The sequence below is a fragment of the Nothoprocta perdicaria genome, unplaced genomic scaffold (genome assembly GCF_003342845.1).
Source record: "Nothoprocta perdicaria isolate Ctin4 unplaced genomic scaffold, notPer1 scaffold_48, whole genome shotgun sequence".
In the NCBI taxonomy this organism is placed as follows: Eukaryota; Metazoa; Chordata; class Aves; order Tinamiformes; family Tinamidae; genus Nothoprocta; species Nothoprocta perdicaria.
In genome coordinates, this window is record NW_020455732.1 from 3,391,714 (window position 1) to 3,409,301 (window position 17,588).

Genomic DNA, 17,588 nt, shown 5'->3' on the forward strand with positions numbered 1-17,588 from the left:
ACCTTTTCCTTGGCAGCAGGGAAAAGGTTTAGTTAACCTGAGCAGAGCAATGGGGACAGGCAGCTTGGTGGCAGTGAGGACAGACCCCTCACTAGCTTTGCACAGCTGATTTCAGCAGGCCAGCAGTGATTTATTGAGTTGACTGGCATGCCCCTTGGGCTCCAGGCTGTGCTCCTCACTGGGGAGATGCTACATGATCAAAATGCATCGCTGTTCCAGCTGGGTAGCACATCAGAGGAGTTCACTATAATATAGCAGGACTGAAGGGTAGCTACATTATTAAAAATCACCCCCAGACCAAATGAAACAAACTTCCAGCTCTATTACCGACAGGATTCTTCACTGGGAAGAGCTGTGATAAGGTTGTGGAGCTTAGGGATTTGCTTGCTCACAGTCTCATAGGAGCGCACAATGTTTCTGTCAACACATGGCTGTGTTTTCTCAGTGCAAAGGAAGAAAACTGCCTTGGAAGGCAGCAGGATCCTTGTTTGCATAGAGATTCGCAGGAAAGGCAAAAGATAGTGCAGGATTTCCCGAGAAAGCAAGGTTCCTGCAAAAGCTCTGCAAGCCTACTCATCTGCAAGCCAATGATTTGCCTTGCTAGTTCACTATAGCCCAGTCTGACAGAGAGGTATGAGTCTCTGAAGAGGAAGAGAGGCACATTTCTCTGTGCCTGTCCTGCACTGAGAGATCAGAGACATGCTCCAAGCTCAACTTCAGCATGAGAAAGAATTTATTTACTGTGAGGGTGACCAAGCCCTGAAACAGGCTGCCTAGAGAGATTGTGGAGTCTCCTTCTCTGGAGATCTTCCAAACCCAGCTGGACGCTACCCTGTGCCACGTGCTTTAGGTGTCCCTGCTTGGGCCGGGTGGGTTGGGCTAGATGATGTCTAGAGGTCCCTTCCAACCTTAACCATTCTGTGATTCTGTGATGAGACATTCGAGATCCCTGGAGCAAGATGCTTCCCCTGGCTTCCTCATCTGCATCATGTGAAACAGAAGGGATATTTTGCTGAAGAGCTACCTCTGTCGCCTTTATTTTTTGATTTTTTCTTCTTAATTTATTTTTTCCCTGGGAAGCTTTTCCTTTCTGCACCTGGTTTGTGTGAGGCAGACGAGGAGGTCAAGCCTCTGGGACCAAACACACAGCATTAGGGTCTGTAGGGCTCTGCAGTACCACCACCGTGGCCAGGGCAGCATCTGCAGGGGCAGCTCGGCAGGGGAAACACACCCTTTGTGGCTGCCCTTGTCAAAACCAGCGTGGCTCTTTGCTCTGATGTCTCGATAGCTGCTGATGGGTCCTAGCGAGTCCTCTGGATTTCCCTGCTGTGCCTCTGCTGGAGGGATGAGCTGGATTTCCAAAGAGGAGAGAACTAGGAAGATCAATGCGGGTGCTCAAACCCTGCACAAGGGCAGACACACAGGTTTTGGATCTTGCATGAAGGCAGACACATGGGATTTAGGTCTTACATGAAGGCAGATACACAGGTTTTGGGCCTTGCAGAAGAGCAGACACATGGGTTTCAGGTCATGCCAGAGAGATGCTCCCCAGGGAACACCATCACCACAGCCTAGGATCCATGGTGATTCAATGAGGCGACAGCCAGAGATGCACTCCATTGTGCTGAAACCAGCATCAGCCATGCACCAGCATGGATCCCTATGCTAGGTCTCCTCCTGCACTTGGGTGTCATTTTGGTCCCAGAAGGAAATGGTTCTCCCTGGTACAGAGCAAGGGGAGATAAAAAAAAGGGTGTTGAGGCCCACAGTATCCTCTATTTCCCTTTCCAAGCCTTCCTTTTCCGTGCCGTGCTCCATGCGCTTTCCTGGTGTGAGTTTTAGGGGGAGGGGGGTCATCTGGGGACAAGCATCCTCCCTGTCTCAGCACTGTTGTCTTCTTCTCTTTCCTCTGGCGCCCTGCAGTGACAGACGATTCCTCCGTCTTCGTGGTGGGGACTGTTCTGTACCGCAACGTGGGCAGCATCCTCTCCCTCCAGAGGTAAGAAGGGCCGACAGTGGAAGGGGACAACTGGGGAGGAAATTGAGGGTCTTTCCTCCCTGAGATCCCTTTGCTGCTCCAAGGGAAAGAGCTATGGGCCTCTTCCCCATGCAGCCTATAGTGCTTTGCCCCAGACTGGGTGATGTTCGTACAGGAACCACTGCAATGGATGGGAGGACATATGCAGCAGTTCAGAGTTGATGATCTGATGGTTTGATGTAGAAATCAGCATGTCTGCAGCTGGTAAAGCTCCACTGTCTTAATTTCCTTCCCCCCCCCCCCGCCTTTTTTCTTTCTCTCTCTTTTCTTTTTTTTTATTTTTTATTTTTCCCAGGATTGGTACTGAGGCAGTAAATTAAGCATCCTAAGGCACCTTCTAAATCTGTTCTGCACTGATTAGCCTGAGCCCATTTACCATAAACACCAGGGCATCTCTCCTTACTGATAATCATTTAAATACCTACAGATTTAGCACTGGCAATGGCAAAAGAGCTCCAAGTGAGTGCAGAGAGGAATTAGCAAGCCAGCCAACTGTATTCTGTAATATCTTCCATTACAGCACTGGGAATTAGATCAGAAGGGCAATAAACATCATTGGCTCAAATGATGCGGTGGTATTTCAGCTTTCTCTGGCCAAGCACCGAATGAGCTCCGATAACCAGCAGCTGCAGCAGCCACAGCCTCCAAACAGCATTCCCACAAGAGATCTGATTTAAGATGTTCCTTAATTAAAGGACAGTCCCTCTTAAAAAAAAAAAAAAATCAGTCCTATTTCACCTGTGGCTGTACAAGGGCAAATAAAATACCCAGCAGAGCAGTATCTTCTAATTCATGGCTGTCCAAATGGACTTCGGGGGAAAAAAAAAAAAATGGGAAATGATGTTTTTAAGGACATGTGATTTAACCACATTGGTGCAAAGTGATTTTGCTTTAGATGCCAGAGTCACTGTGGCCACACAGGAGCACCTGGAGCTTTGCTGACCTCCTCTCTGTCTGGAGCTTGGGTTTAGTTGCCTTTGCAGAAGGTGGACTGCAGCATGTTTTTAGGAAAGACAACTTTTCTTCTTCCTGAAAGATTCCCCGTGATGCTCAGTTCCTCACCTCCCCCGGCAAGCTGCTCAGATGCCTAATTACCTTCTCTGCTAGGAGACTGTGCCTTATTTTAAGGCTGAATTTGTCTGACTTTCACTTCCAGGCACTGGGCCTCTGTGTGGGCGACTGAAAAATCCCCCGCTATCAGATGCCTTCTCTGCATGCAAGGAACTGTCAGACATGCCTTTCAGCGACTTCTTATGGCTAGTTTTCCACCACCTGCATCAACGTTGTGTCTCTCCTTTGAACTCTCTCCGCTATCTCCCCATCTCAAAGCAGAACTGAAGCTGGCAGTGCAGGGACAGCCTTACAATGAGGGCTATGGAGGGAAGATAAACGCTTCACCTCCTTATTTCCAAATAGCTTGGATAGCTCTTGTCCTACCTGTCAGAGGACTTCATGCTGAAGTCATTCTCTTTGGGTACACTTTGGGTCACTGCTTCCCAGAGCGCAACGCATAGTCCTGCATGCAGACCTCCCATTTGTCATTCCTGGGTGTATTTCCCAGCTCTCAGATGCAGCAGGATACCTTTAGGTATCCCTGTTCAGCAACCTTCAATGTCAGCACAGCAGCAACTTCTACACGTTAGAGTTGTTATTTTGAAAAATCACGTGCTGCTTCTGCTTTTATTCACCACACCAATCCTCGTGGGGCCCACTGCCTTTAAAAGGAATTATCCTGCGTCATCTAGGGTGTTCACACAAATATCGAGTAGTGCTGAACCAAGAACTGACCCTTAAAAAGACCCAGCTACTAACGAAACCATGCATGGGTGTTTACCTGTTAACAGCCCCTTTTGGAGATCTGTCAGGAAGCCAACTGTCTATCTGCAGCTACCTACATTTGAAACCTTATGTCTACTCCCATTGACTTCCCTTTCCACTCATTCTTTGTAGATTGATTTTTGTGCTTCACTGCTTCTTTCCCACTTTCTTTTCTCTTTTTTTTCTTTTAATTGAATATTTTTGTGTGTGTTCTTCACCCTGCTATTGTTGTTCCCTCTGCTCTTGGTGGAATCATGGCTTCCCGAGCATTGACTTAGACATCTGCAGGCAATTGCAGTTTTTATAGCCCTTTTTGTTATTAAGCAAGGAGATATTTTCCAGGTAATTCTCTGTAAAAAGAAGGTAAGACCCAGAAAAGAAAACAAAAGGCCTTGCCAATGTCTGTAGACTTGAGGATTTGGATGGGGAGAGGTTTCCCTTACTCTCCAGTGAAGGAAGGGCTGGGAAGAGCCTCTTTCCATTTCTGTATCCTCACAAGAGGGAGATATACATTGTCTGCCTGCATCTCCCTGCCTTTCTAGCTGTGAGGGGATCTGGAATGGTAAAGGATGAGGTCTATCAGCAGCATGTGTCTTTGACAAAGCTATAAGGTGATGGAGACAACTCTTCTGCAATATGTACACTAAGCCTCATACCCCAACAATTAATCCTGTGGGATTTGACACACTGCAAAGCTCCCTCCATCCCTTTCAAATCTTCTCTTTCTCTTCTTCGTAGGAACAGCACTGTTGTCAACTCCAAAGTCATCTCTGTGACTGTGAAGCCATTTCCCAGGTCTCTCCTTACCCCCTTGGAGATTGAATTCTCCCATCTGTACAATGTAAGTCTATCCTGGAAACCCAGACCACCCCATATGTGTGCTTGTTTCTGCATGAAAGAAAAGAGTTGGGGCAAGGAAGGATGAAGTTTTAGCAGGTTCCTGAGCTGTCTGTGTCACTGCAGGACCCATCAGTCTTCCTTAGGCCTGGTTAGACACTGACCTACCTGCCTGGTCTTGGTCTGATGTTGGTGTCCTGATGCTGCTCGCTGTCCAGGATGTACTGTTTAGGTCATCCTTGCAAACCTGACCACTCTGTGTCCCACGGATATTGACAATGCTGGGCTGAGAGAAGTGGGTGGTAGGTGACGGATCTGTCAGGAATCGATGGTAGAACATCAACATTCTTGTCCCACATTCCCACCTTTTCACTGTGGGACACGACTGGGGGAAGAACAATGTCTTAATTATTCGCTCATTAGAAAATGTGTCTTTTTCCTGAATAAGGAAGAGAAGGCTGAGAAAGTTTGTTTCCATTAATGTTTGCAATGTTCTTTGTAATTCTCAGATGCTATAGGAGACATGAATTATATTATATTATTTTTGTGATCAGGACTTTAAAAGGCAGTTGAATATCTCCAAGAATCCCCACTTGTTCCTAAACAGACATGTATGATAGATAAATACATACTCCAAGGCCAGTTTTTGTTGTGGAATTCCCAAGTCCTTCTGAGGCTCCAGAACGTGTATTAGATCCATCATATTTTTGCTTTAGACTTTCTGGGAAGGCATTTTCAAATTGTCCTGCCTAAGAGAGCTCCAGCTGGAGTTAACAGTAAACCTCCTGCAGGGAGCTTTAAATATACCTGAACACATTCTGCAGGACTGTTCATTTTCTGAGAAGTGTGTGCCACAAAAGCATGCACTGTACTTAATCCACTTTCCAGAAGGGAGCAGCAAAAGGATTTTTTGTGAGAGAAGGAAAGAGAAAGAGCATCAGCAGGTAGAGACAGGACAGATGTGGAGTCAGATCCTTGCATAGATCTTGTGCTGATGGAGAAGAAAGTGAGGCTCATTTTCTTCTTGCCTTTCAAGCCCAGGGTGAAAGGATCTATTCCAAGGGTCTAGATCTGTGACTGTCTATGTAGAGTAGTGGAAGCAGCTCTATAGCTGCTTCATATTTTGTTCCAGTTGTTTCAAATACCTATCAACAGCACAGCACTGATTTGCTTCGTTTTTTCCCTTTCTTTTCTCCCAATAGGGAACAACCAACCAGACCTGCATCCTGTGGGATGAAGCTGACAGGTGAGTTGTGTGGGTTTTTCTTTACTCTCAAGTAAACCCATTTATTTCAGGCTGTTTCTGGGATGAAGCTATCACAAGTTTAGCAGCAACCTGCATTGTATTCCAGTCATTTGCTCTCTCCATTCAGCTCTTCATTTATTTATTTTTAACAAACTTCAATGCTGGCAAAGCCCTTCTCCCAGGTGGGGATTGATCATTTCTTCATCAGCATGGATATAGCAATTTTTACTCTGTGTTCTTTTGCTGCCAGCTAAAACAGATCTTATATTTAAAAATCTGAAATCAGGTGTTCTCAGTCCTTGGAGCGCCTGTGTGCTGGGCGCATCACATAAATGCACCCCTGTATTATCTCTAATATGCCTAATAGGGGTGTTTATGTTTCTATCCGCAAGGATGGATATTTGCATTCTCCCCTGACAGTTTAGATCCCACATTAACGAAAAGTGACCTCTCATTTTGACTTTCCACTTCTTTTTGACTTTACAACATGAGGATTACTTGAACAGAAGCCCAAGAGCTTTAGAGCCACTTGCTGATGTCCCTGAATTAAACTTGAAGCAGGCTAAGCTTGGGCCCCTTCAACACTCATCTCAAACTGTGCACCATAAGAACAGTTCAAAATCGGAGGCTGCTGTTGCAAAGTATGGCCTGCAGTGGTGAAGCAGAGGTTGTGCTGCAGTGATGTAGTAAAATGATTTCCATGAGGATTCCTGCTATTGTTGACTGTTTGTGAGGCTTTTAGAGTGATGTAACTGTGGCCAGCGGGCAAAAAAAAAGAAATCCAAAGTTACCACATAGAGTCAAGGTCAAAAATCCCATACAGAAAGTAACTGTCAGAAAGTCATTGTCAGAAAGTCTTCACTGTAAAAAAATAGAGTCTAAAAGTGTAGTCTTAAATCCTGAGTGAATTTGACAAAGATCTGAAATGTTTGATTTAATGGTCTTTTCACTTCACTGACTTTTGCATCTCAGTTTGAAGACCAACCTGATTCCTTTTCTGCTAAGAGTCATTTTTTCTCCATAAGACCTCCTGCATTTGGCACATAGCTTTGCATTTATTATCATTATTTTTTATTATTAGCTGCAGCATCTGAGAAACGATTCTATTCTTCTTCTTCTTTTATGCTCCATTAAGTAATATAAGCACACATAGGCGGGCAACGTATTTGCAGAGAGCTTACTGCCCTTGTTGGGCTGTGATTAATTTGGCATGTCTGAGAAGATTTAGACCAAAGCTGAAGAATCCATGGGGACTCCTTGTTGTACCCAGTGGTAGAATGGGTCCCTCTGGGTCATAGTGAAAATCGCTCCAGTGTTAGAAGATGGTTGGGATGCAGCAGCAGTGTCTGTCATTTGTGTGCTGCGCTGACCTCTCTCAACAGGACTTAGGTGAACTTTTACAAAATCAGGGCAGCATCATTACTCCTGACATGTCCTGGGAGGACCGTCTGCTCCGCTTACTTGATCCTAGGGCTTGGCAGCTTGTTCTACGGCTTGTAGTCTCTTGGGGAACAAGGGATGCTAGCAATGCTTTCACTCTTTAATCCTTGCTACTCCATGGCATCAAAGGATGGGCTCGAAGCTAAGAGTTAAGCAGGAAATATCTTGGCATTGGCATTGCCTTGGTTGTCAAGGATGGTTTTGAAAACTCCTGCAGACTGGCTGAACAAATGTTGCTGCTAAGACTCTACTTTGTGTGTATGCCAGTGTGTGTCAGGGCACGCACGCACGTGCTTTCAGCCAGCAGCATTTGCAGTCTAAACCAGTGCAAATCTCCAAAATTACAGTGTCAGCAAGTTTTGCTAGGGGATATTCCCAAACTAGATCTCATTCTGTGAGTTCTGGCTGCAAACAGGAGCTGCAAAGTTGTTTGCATAGGAGTTTAAAGCTGATTTGCTATCATTGCTCCCTCCTGAGAAGATGTAATGAAAAGTTAGCTATGCAAACCATGTTCTCAAGTCTGAATGGCCATCCCAGACGTGAACTGAACCATCCAGCTACCCAGACTTTTGCATCACAGTCTGGGAAAATCATTTTCTGTTTGGAACATGGACTTTTTAGCTTACATGCCTGCTTTCTGATAGCTGTTTTTTCAGAGTTGTATGCTCAGATATGAAAGGTGAGTATCTTGCACCAAAATCAACCTCATCTTGCTCCTCTGGTGCCAAGAATTTAGTAGCATTTCTGACCAAGCATAAGAATTGTGTCAAAGGAAGAGGAAATCCCCAAATCATAATGCTGAAGCTCACCCAGCTATGAGCATCACGTGCTGTGCATAGGCTCTTGTCTCCCTGGGCAGCTCACACTGTGTGTTGCTGCCTCTTGCAGACCAAAGCACATCCACTGATAAGCAGATGAGAGTCTGAGTATGATCTGAGGCCTGTTGTCTAATGCACAGTGGAAATCATGATCACAATCTGAGCCACAAAATCCTAAGCTGCAGTCCCACTTTGGAAAGGTTCTCCTTTTGCTGCTATTTTTTCCCTCTTTCTGTTACCCTTTTTAAATTTAAATTTAATTTTTATGGTAAAATTCAGGCTGCCCCACTGATCAGTCTCACAAGGTAGGTGTGCAGGTGGGTGAAACTGAGGACATCCCGCTTCCCAACTCTGCTATAGGTTCCTTGTGTGACCAGTTTAATTGCCCTGTGGACGCACTTCCCTGTCTGTTACTCATCTTGCTTTATTCTCCATGCAGCCCAGGCCACTCTGCCATGGCGTTGTTTGCTCAGAAGACAATATTTCTCTTAAGTCTGCTCTTTTGATGGTTCTCTATGCTCTGGTTCCAAGGTTGGCTGGCCAGGAGGTCCTTCCCTGTGTCCCCATCTGTCCTTCCATGCCTTTGGATCTTAGGGAACCAAACTAGATCTGAGGCCAGGTGCTCCATGTGTGCACCTGGATGCCTTCATTTTTCTGCATCAAATGCTTATTGCATCCTATTGCATCCTTCAGTGAGAGCCCTGAAGACCTGAGCAGAACTTGGGTCACTCTTTACATTAATGTGTTTCTGGCTTCTCTTGGGCATAATCCTTCATTTCTCTAAGGATCGGGAGAGGATAATCCATACATGTTAAGACTGGAGCGAGGCTTTTTTGGTTATATCTTCAATAATGCTTTAGCATCCAGCTACAGGGCTGGGCGATCTCTTGTATGAGCCACAGTTCTTTCCTCAGGTAGGATAGCTGCCCCTTTCCCCCCAGATTTCTCCCCTGTCCATTCTTTAGCCTCTCTCTGTCTTCCTTGGCATTCTGGTTATTTTGTCAACTTGTGAACACCTTCTTCCTCTCTTGTTGGCTCTCACCTTCAAAATGACTTAATGCAGCTGTGAGGTTCCCAGACAAACTTCCCTATCAGGATGCCAGCTCTGCTAACGACTGAGTGATGGATGGAGCCTGTGGTCAGACAGGTATCTGAGTGAGTGAAGGGGACTTCCCTGGGATGTGCATTATTCATACAGAGGATTCCAGGACCCTGAGATGAGACTCCAGGACTGAGATGTCTTGGAAAATGCAGTTGGAAGGGTGGGGAGAAGGGAGATGTAGCTGCGAGGAGGTATAGTTCTGTATCCTGCCTTCAAGCACATCAAAATGACAGTGGATTATGAGGAGTCCTCAGACAGGAGCAGGTTTAGGTCTCAAGTTAGTCTGCTTTATCAGGCCCAGTCTGCTTTAGCATATCTCGTAGGAGATGGAAAGACCTGATGTGCTGCGGTGCTGAATGGGAGCTGTCAGCGTTGGGCATCTGTCATTAAAGGGAGATAGAGACTCACGTTTTTCCAACAAGGATTAGCCTTATGGCTTTGCCTGGGATTTGGTAAAATTTCTCACTTCTCTCCTGAACTTATGGTGAAGCACCTGGATTTATCCCCCTTACCTTTTTGTGCAATTTATCCCCCTTTTACCTTCTGTGTAACCAAACATGTACCAAAGCAGGGGACTCAAAACGATGCCCATAGCAGAGCTCCTGCCTGTCACAGCTGCCACCTGAGCTTTCAATCCCATCCAAAACACGTCACGGCCCTTTTAAAGGCCACTTAAAATCCATGGGCCATGAAGGCTTGAACTGTAAAATTGCAATTAGAGCTGACAATTATCATGTGGGCATGTGCCTCCTCCAAGATGGAGTTGTTAAACGAAGCACTAAAAAAAAAAAGGAAAAAAAAAAAGAAAAGGGGGAGGAGAAGAAGCCCCCAGTGTTCATTCATTTGCATTTAGATAGATATTTAAGCTTGTACTATTAATAATGGATTTTTGATTTATTAATCGCAGACCATTTGAGTGACTGCTAGATTTGTGGGTGGCACTCTTCCATCTCTTTTCTCTTCCTGCCCTCTCTTGCCCCCAGCCTCTCACCACATGAAATAAGAGGGGAGAAGATCAGGGATTAATTTCTGTTGTGTTTGGTGCTGCAAGTATGATTAATGAGCTTAGCATCGGCTGGGTAAATTGAAAGTTGAAGTCAAGGAATGATTTGGGATTCTCTGTCTCTCCTCCAAGGGTATTCATTTGGAGTAATTATGAGCTGCTTAGCAGCCCTGATGAAGTTAAAATCTAGGTGATATCCAGTCTCCTGCCCTCCCTTTCTCCATCTGGGACAGGATGGAGGGAGCTGAGTGGATGCAGTCATCTTACCTGCACTCATGTTTGTGAGCAGGATGGGGACATTGCATGGGGGACAGTCAACCCTTTTCTTCCTGGGAGCCAAAGTTGGTTAGTGGTGGCAGCGTCTTCATAGTTGCAGCAGACGGGTGGCAGGCAAGTCAGCACTAGATCGCGTTAAGGAGAAGTCCTTTCATCCCACAGAGATGACAAATGTGTGTCCTCACACCTTGAAAGTGGCATTTCCTCAAAAATTACAAAATTTCTTTTTCTTTTCCATTTTTTCTTTTCTTTTGAGTGTGGATTTGAATCAAATCATGATAGCTACTGATAGACCCACTGGCACAGCCTAATGTTCAGCCTCTCTTCCCTCTGGTGCTCCCCTGCCTGTGAACCCCATTGGAGGCCAGGCTGCGTCTGGTATTTTGTCTTGCAGTGCATGAGGGAACATCATGTTATGCACATGTGAAATACTGCCCTGTGCTTGGAAAGAGTTGGATTTGTCAGGTCTGTGCTCCCTGATGACATCCCAAAGGGAACAACAGTTTGCCTGCTCTAAGAGCAGCTCCAACCATCCTCTTTTCCTCTCTTCTCTTCCTCCAAGATGGGAATAATCATAGCTAGGAATTATAATAACTGCTCTTCAGAGGCCTTGCAAGGCTTTACAAATATTTGCATAAAGGGCTTGCTGCTCTTCGATGAGAAAACGCCTCAGGAGTGTATGGTTTTAATTCAAGGACACTCTTACCTTCCCTTGGGAAAGATCATCTGTTCCAGTAATTAAAGCCTTTAACCCATCTAACTTTGGAAATGCAGACCTCTCTGTTTGCGAAGTCGCAGCAAGGTTAGATGTTGGAGAAGAAGAAGAGCACTGCAGCTATCAGGGGGAGACCAAATCACCTCCCCACAGATCCAGGCTGGATGTGAACTACAGCTGAGGTCAGGATGGAATCTCCCCTGAGGCTGCACGGTTCTGCAGCCTGGTGTTTTACCATGCGGCCACATAGAAAGTAGACTATCAGTCTGATTCCATCTGGAAGCTTACGTGATCCTAAAACACAGCTCACAGAGTCTGAGCACTGTCGTGTCTGTGGGGTCTTTTCGGAAAGGAACTGCTGAGATGTAGGATGTATTTTGGTCCTTGCAGAGGATGGTTGACAGGTGTGGAGGAATAAAGGTGCAGAAAAATCATGGCAGGATTGAAGGTGACCATGCAGAATTGCAATGCATGAGGACAGCTCTGCAGTAAGCTGTCTTTTTTTTTTTTTTTTTTTCTAAAATAAGTGAGAGAAAACTCAAAATCTTCTGTAAGGAACCAGCATTTTCCCTTAGGGTAATTGTGATTTTGGGAGCAGTTTATGTTGCAGCAGTTCCCTGGGCTTTTGCAAGTGTAAATCGTTGTCTGAAATTCCTATTTTCAGGGTGGGATGTCCAGTTTCTAATCTACACAGTCCCAAGCTGTCCAAATTCCTGACTGCATGTCTTATATGATTAAGGGAAAGTCATTTACTGATGCATGTGCCAAGGCAGCTGGAGGAGAAGGACAGGACATGCACTGCAGGGGTTTTACTCTAATTGTAGAAAACCTGATATTTGAGGAAAGGCATGAATTTTTCTCCCCTGTGCTTTAATGCAGTGCCAAGACTGGTGGTTACTGTGTCATGGAGGAGGGGTCACACCTAGAGCATCCTATAAAGATTTTCTGCTCATCACATCAGTTTGATTCCTCTTATCTGGAAAGATTTTTTCTTTTTTTCCTAAAGTTAGGAAACTGTTTCCCTTGGCTTTTGCACATCAGTTAGTGCATCACTGTCATTGCCAGAGCTGTGGATCAAGAGGTAACACGGTCTGGCTATTCTGACAAGAACAAATTTCCCTGAGCAAGAGGGAAACAAGACTCACTGCAGCACCAGGGCCCTGTGAGAAACCGATGCACTTCTCTCCTTCTTGCACCTATGCATAGCACATTATATAGAGGCAGATGGGGCAATGGGGCTTGCCAGGACCCAAATTCTAGCTCCACAGCCCATAGCAAATACTTCCATGGTTTCTTTTTAGCTCCATCCTCAAACGCTGCCTCTTCTGGCTGATCGTGAGGACGGGCTGTGGGGATGGAGAGGAGGCAGCACTGTGATAGCCAGCTTGGCTACATGGGGGCATGTGGGGATATTAATCTGAATTGATGCCTGTGTGAATTACTTCCACTGCACTAAACCTAGCTGAAAGTCCCCCTAAATCAGTCTATCTGTCTTGACTTCCAAAATGTGCCCGGGCAGACTGAACCCTGATCCCTGGAGTCCTCCTTTAACCCCACACGAGCCTAGTCACAGTGGGATTAATGCAATGAAGTCTCACCTCTGTTTCCTGCAGTTTTAGCTTCCCTGCACGGTCTGGTGCAAAATGCATGCAAAGATACGTAGTGGCTCTGTGACTATCGGATCTGGTGTATGTATATGAGTGTGGACATGTGCAGGTGTGTTTTCGTGTGCAACTGTGCTTATTTGCAGTGCTCTGCAAATGCAAGGCTGTATTTGTATATATACATTTGCATGCTTTGCCCGTGTCCCTGCATGCTCCCCTTCTTTACAGCTGCTTGCTCTGAGGCCACGCTGCCCTTTTCTCACGTTCCCTTGGCGGAGGGGAGGTGACAAGAGCAGCAGCCACATGTCCATCTGTGGCCGCTTGCCGTGGATGTGCCAGGCTCGCTGAGTAGCACCAAGTCCAGCTGCAAGTTGTCTTTGTGGGTATGGGGAGAGGGACTGCCCAGCTTGTTATCTGGTGCGTTGCTGCTGCATTTCACCCGGTTGTGTCTACGTGGTACCTTTTATGAGCTGGGAATGGAATAACACAGCGCAGGCAGCTGCCTGTGTTGGTGGAGAGCTCTGATTCGCAGCTCCAGGCTTTCCAGTGTGGAAGGAAAGGGCACTGGGGAAACGTGAAGCCCTTCCCTGGTGTGCTCTAACTCGGATGACTCAATAGCTGGGAGGGAGCAGCTTTGATGCAACATTGAGGCAGGCTCAGGTGTATAGAGATACCAAATACCTTCCTGGTGTAAACCTTCCTTGTGTAAAACTCAGAGCAAAGCGTCGGTATCTCCATGCATTCTTTCACTTGCTTGATTTTCTTCTCCTCTTATGAGAGAAAAGAAACCCACCTGGATCCAGAGCAGGACTTCCAAGCAGTGCTGTCTTGCAGCCTGCAGATCCTAACATCGTCACAAGCAGATCAAGTCTGCAGCCTCTGCAGGACTGTTGGGTTTTGTTGGAAGCTGGCAGCTGCAGAGCAGTCAACACATGACATGGGACAGGTGTGACATGACCACAAGTGGCTCAGGGTTTGTGTGACCAGAACCCTGGTGGCCACCAGGGACTTGAGTGCTAGGTGATGCTTGGACAAGTCACATCCTGGAGGAAACCGTCCTGAATTGTATTCATTCTCTTACCTGTTTGTAATCAGCCACAAACGGCAACACTACATATTCCAGAGGGCAGGCCCTGCAGTGGGGATCTTAAAGGGTGTCAGTATTTCCCCCACTGTTGCCTGCTGTCCTGCAGAGCTCTTGCTTTAGTGCTGGCCAAAGGAAATGGTCAGGGTGCAGACGTGAGTTTGTGTGTCCATCTTCTTGAGTAAGTATGGGCAGGACAGACTGATGCTAAAATAAAAAAAAAAAAAAAAAAAAAAAAAAGAGACTCTGCTGGGGATACAGACTTTCCCCAATGGCAAACTCACTGTCTGCGCATATCAGGGTAGCCCTTAGGCCTCAGTTTCCCCCAAGTCTACAACAATAACAGTAATGTCAGGCAACTCTTGCAAATACCTCTAAATCTAGGAATGAGGAGCTCCAATTAAGTAACCATAAATAGCACTATAAGTATTATTATTTATTTCTGTCGAACAATTTTCTAAATGTGTGAGAATTTGTCACCCACATTAGATAAACTCACATCCTATCAGCTCTGCATGTTTGTTGCATGAGGGATGGTTAATTCAAGACTTTGCCAGGGGGTCTAGTGCTGGGTGTGCTCAGGGCGATCATTACAAGCTGTGGCCAAGAGCAAGAGTTGCAGGGTCACCTAGACCCATAGGGCAGGTGGATTTGACTCTCCTGGAAGCCCTTGGGCACCGCTGCCTTCCCCAAGACATAGAGGATGAATACACACTGGTGAAAGGGCAGATCGTCTTCACCCTCACCAGTGGATTTGTTGGAATTCACTTTAATCCTCTGTCAGGAGCAGCAGAAAGAAAAACAACTGACACAGCAAGGCTGGAAGGCTCCATTAAGGGCGCTGGGAGGTAGCACGGCATGTAATGATTTTCAAACTTGTCAAGGCTCTTTCCAATGCTTTGCAAATACTTTGATTCAATTACAATAATGACCCTTTGGAAGATGCATATTAATCTTCCCGAGCTGCCCTCTGCTTTAGGCCAGAGCTGACTCTCAAGGTGGCTTAATGCACATGTGCAATATTGATGTGACAGTAAATCTGGCCAGGGTGCTTGTCTGTGATGGACAGACAGGGGCAAAAATCACCCTCCACTGCAACCTGGAGCCTTGATTCTCTGATCTCTGACCAAAGTATCTGATCTACCAACCAAGCAGCCAAGAGGGTAGTAACAATGTTAAGGAAAAATCTCACAATTACAACAATGAATTATTGCCTGTTCCCCAAAATGTTGTCACTTAGGAAAAAAGAAAAACCAAGGGAGTGAATTATCCACTGTCACCAGCAGGAAGCAGAGCTGAGAAAGAGCTCACACCTTCTGGTTTAACGTCCTCTCTTAACAGCTCTGCTGAGCTGAGGCATCTGTGACTTTCCATGCTCCATATGGGCACAAATGAGAGGCCTATCGATATATCAGGGGCTATGGGCAGTGGGAAGACCCATCGGCATGTGCATCAGGGTCCCCTGGGATGCTCATAGTTTGTTTCATTGGCTCACAAGGTGCATTACTGACAGGAGAGCGATGAGAGAGGGTCTGTGCTACTCATTTATGCTTACCTAAAGGGCCACTTTTAAATCACACACATCCCTTCGACTATATTTTCAGGTAGTTGGTTCCCAGTGCTTCAGCCACTGCTCTTCTAGTGCCTGGACATGTCAAGTTCAAGCACTGCAGATCAAAGCGTCAGGTAGTCGGATAAGCAGGTCACGCTGGCAATGTGCAAACCTGCTAGATATAAAATGGGTACAGCCCATCCTCATGCCCCAAAGGCAACAGGCACAGCAGAACTCACAAACATATACGTTTTTCTCCCAGACAAGCTTTTCTTTACGCACAACCTCTTGGGCATAATTCCTATCCTGTGCTGCCTTCTTGAACCACTCCCAGATATTGGAGGAGCCGCAGTACCTGTCACAGGGCAACGCATGGGGCTGGTCTTTAGTTACTGGTCGTGATAGGACTCAGAGCTGAGCACTGCAATGTGAATGCCTAAAATCTAGGCTGCCTTAAAAGAAAAGTGTCCCTTGGAGCTCCAGCAGTCAGAACTGGCATTAACGGAATAGGACAGAGCTGACATGCTGGAGCTCCATCACAAGAGCTCTGTGCCTCTCTTAGGAATAGGAATGTCGAGGTATATCCCCTCAGCATGTCCTCAGGATTATTATCTTTGAGTAATTAATCCTTTTAGCCCCAAATGCTGCATGACTTGAGCACACTGGGATACACCTGGAGTGACCCCGTTGCTAGTAGAGAGCAGTGTGGGAAAATAGCTGTTTTTATTTTTATTTATTTTTTACACAGATATAAAAAGACATTTACCCAGCACACACACACTTCTAACATGCAGCATTTCTCTCTGCTTAGGCATTGGAGCCTCAGAAGTGCTTGTTGAAAATTGTGGTGTTGGGTATTTCTCTTCCCTACTTGTTCCCCGGGCCATTTCCATTTAATTCATTCAGTTTACATGTGCAAAAGATGCTTTTGCTAATTGCCATCTCTGTCAGCTGCCCCTGGGACCTGGAAGAGAGCTGAGATTGTCCTGCTTGTTACATCTTCAGCAGTGCTAAAGAGCCACTGCCGCAGCCCGTGAAACAGGACTTACACAAGTCCCATTACTGTAGTACCTAAGTATTTCACAGCCTTCAATGTGTTGTTATTGCAGCTGGAGCTGAGCAAAGAACTGCTTTTCTAGGTCACTTACAGTTCTGAAGTTTCTTTAACACTTATGTTTACCCAGATTAATCTTTTAGGAGAGTTTTGGTGAATCTAAAAGGCAGGGAAAAAAAAAAGAAAAAAAGCATTGTCAGTCAAATGACAAACATAATTTTGTTTTCAAGCTTTTCATGGTTAAGATGGTTTAAAAATACATCCAAACTGACAGCAATTCTTGGAACATTTCTGCTGCTCTGAGACAGAAGCCTCGCAGGGACCTGCTCTCAGGTCCCCTGAACGCAGACATGCGAAGAGCACTTTTGTTCTCCTGCCTTGTCCTCCCAGGAAAAGTAGCGGGAGATGAGGCCAGGGAGCCCCATGTTCAGCAAAGGTGTTTATTCAGTCTGACATCTTCTGTCCTCTCAGGAAAGAAAGATCAAAGAGGTGGATAGAGTATGAGATGTCGCATCCACTGTTGCTTTCCTTCTCAGTTCCACTGCCCTCAGGTAGGAGAAGATGGGGGCAAGTGGCTTCATCCCTTTGTTTCTTGTCCATTTGTCCACTCTCTGGTAGGTAGAAGACCTGGATGAAGTAACCACCAGTGTTGGTGGTGGCATTTGAGCAGGGACAACTCAGCATTCCCTTACAAGCACACACTTTAATGCAGTGCTCCCCAATCCTTTTTCGAGGCAGGATTCGCTGAGTGTAAAACTAAGTGATCTGAACACCTAAATCAACACCTAAATCATGCACAAGCATGTGTGCTTGGACTGCCTTTGATCTCCAGAGCCTCTTTCTCCAATAGGTTCTCCTTCACCTACAGGTCCAAAAAATGCCCTCTGCAAAATCTAAGCTATTCTTCGAGAAAAGCTGAGTAATTTCTACTGTTACTGCTGAAGGTCATTTGCTTCTTTCTTCTGGAGCCTCTCCTCTCCCCATTTTCCTAGTTGAGGTGG

General features: G+C 45.9%; 1 protein-coding gene across 1 annotated transcript in view; it reads left to right on the forward strand.

Annotated features, from left to right (window-relative positions):
• Positions 1-17,588, forward strand: part of ADGRB1 (adhesion G protein-coupled receptor B1) — a 256,076-nt gene that overhangs the window by 145,476 nt on the left and 93,012 nt on the right. The window contains exons 15-17 of the mRNA XM_026047133.1: positions 1,924-1,999; positions 4,595-4,697; positions 5,896-5,939. Coding sequence (XP_025902918.1) covers positions 1,924-1,999; positions 4,595-4,697; positions 5,896-5,939 — 223 coding nt within the window. The remainder of the gene's footprint in view (positions 1-1,923; positions 2,000-4,594; positions 4,698-5,895; positions 5,940-17,588) is intronic.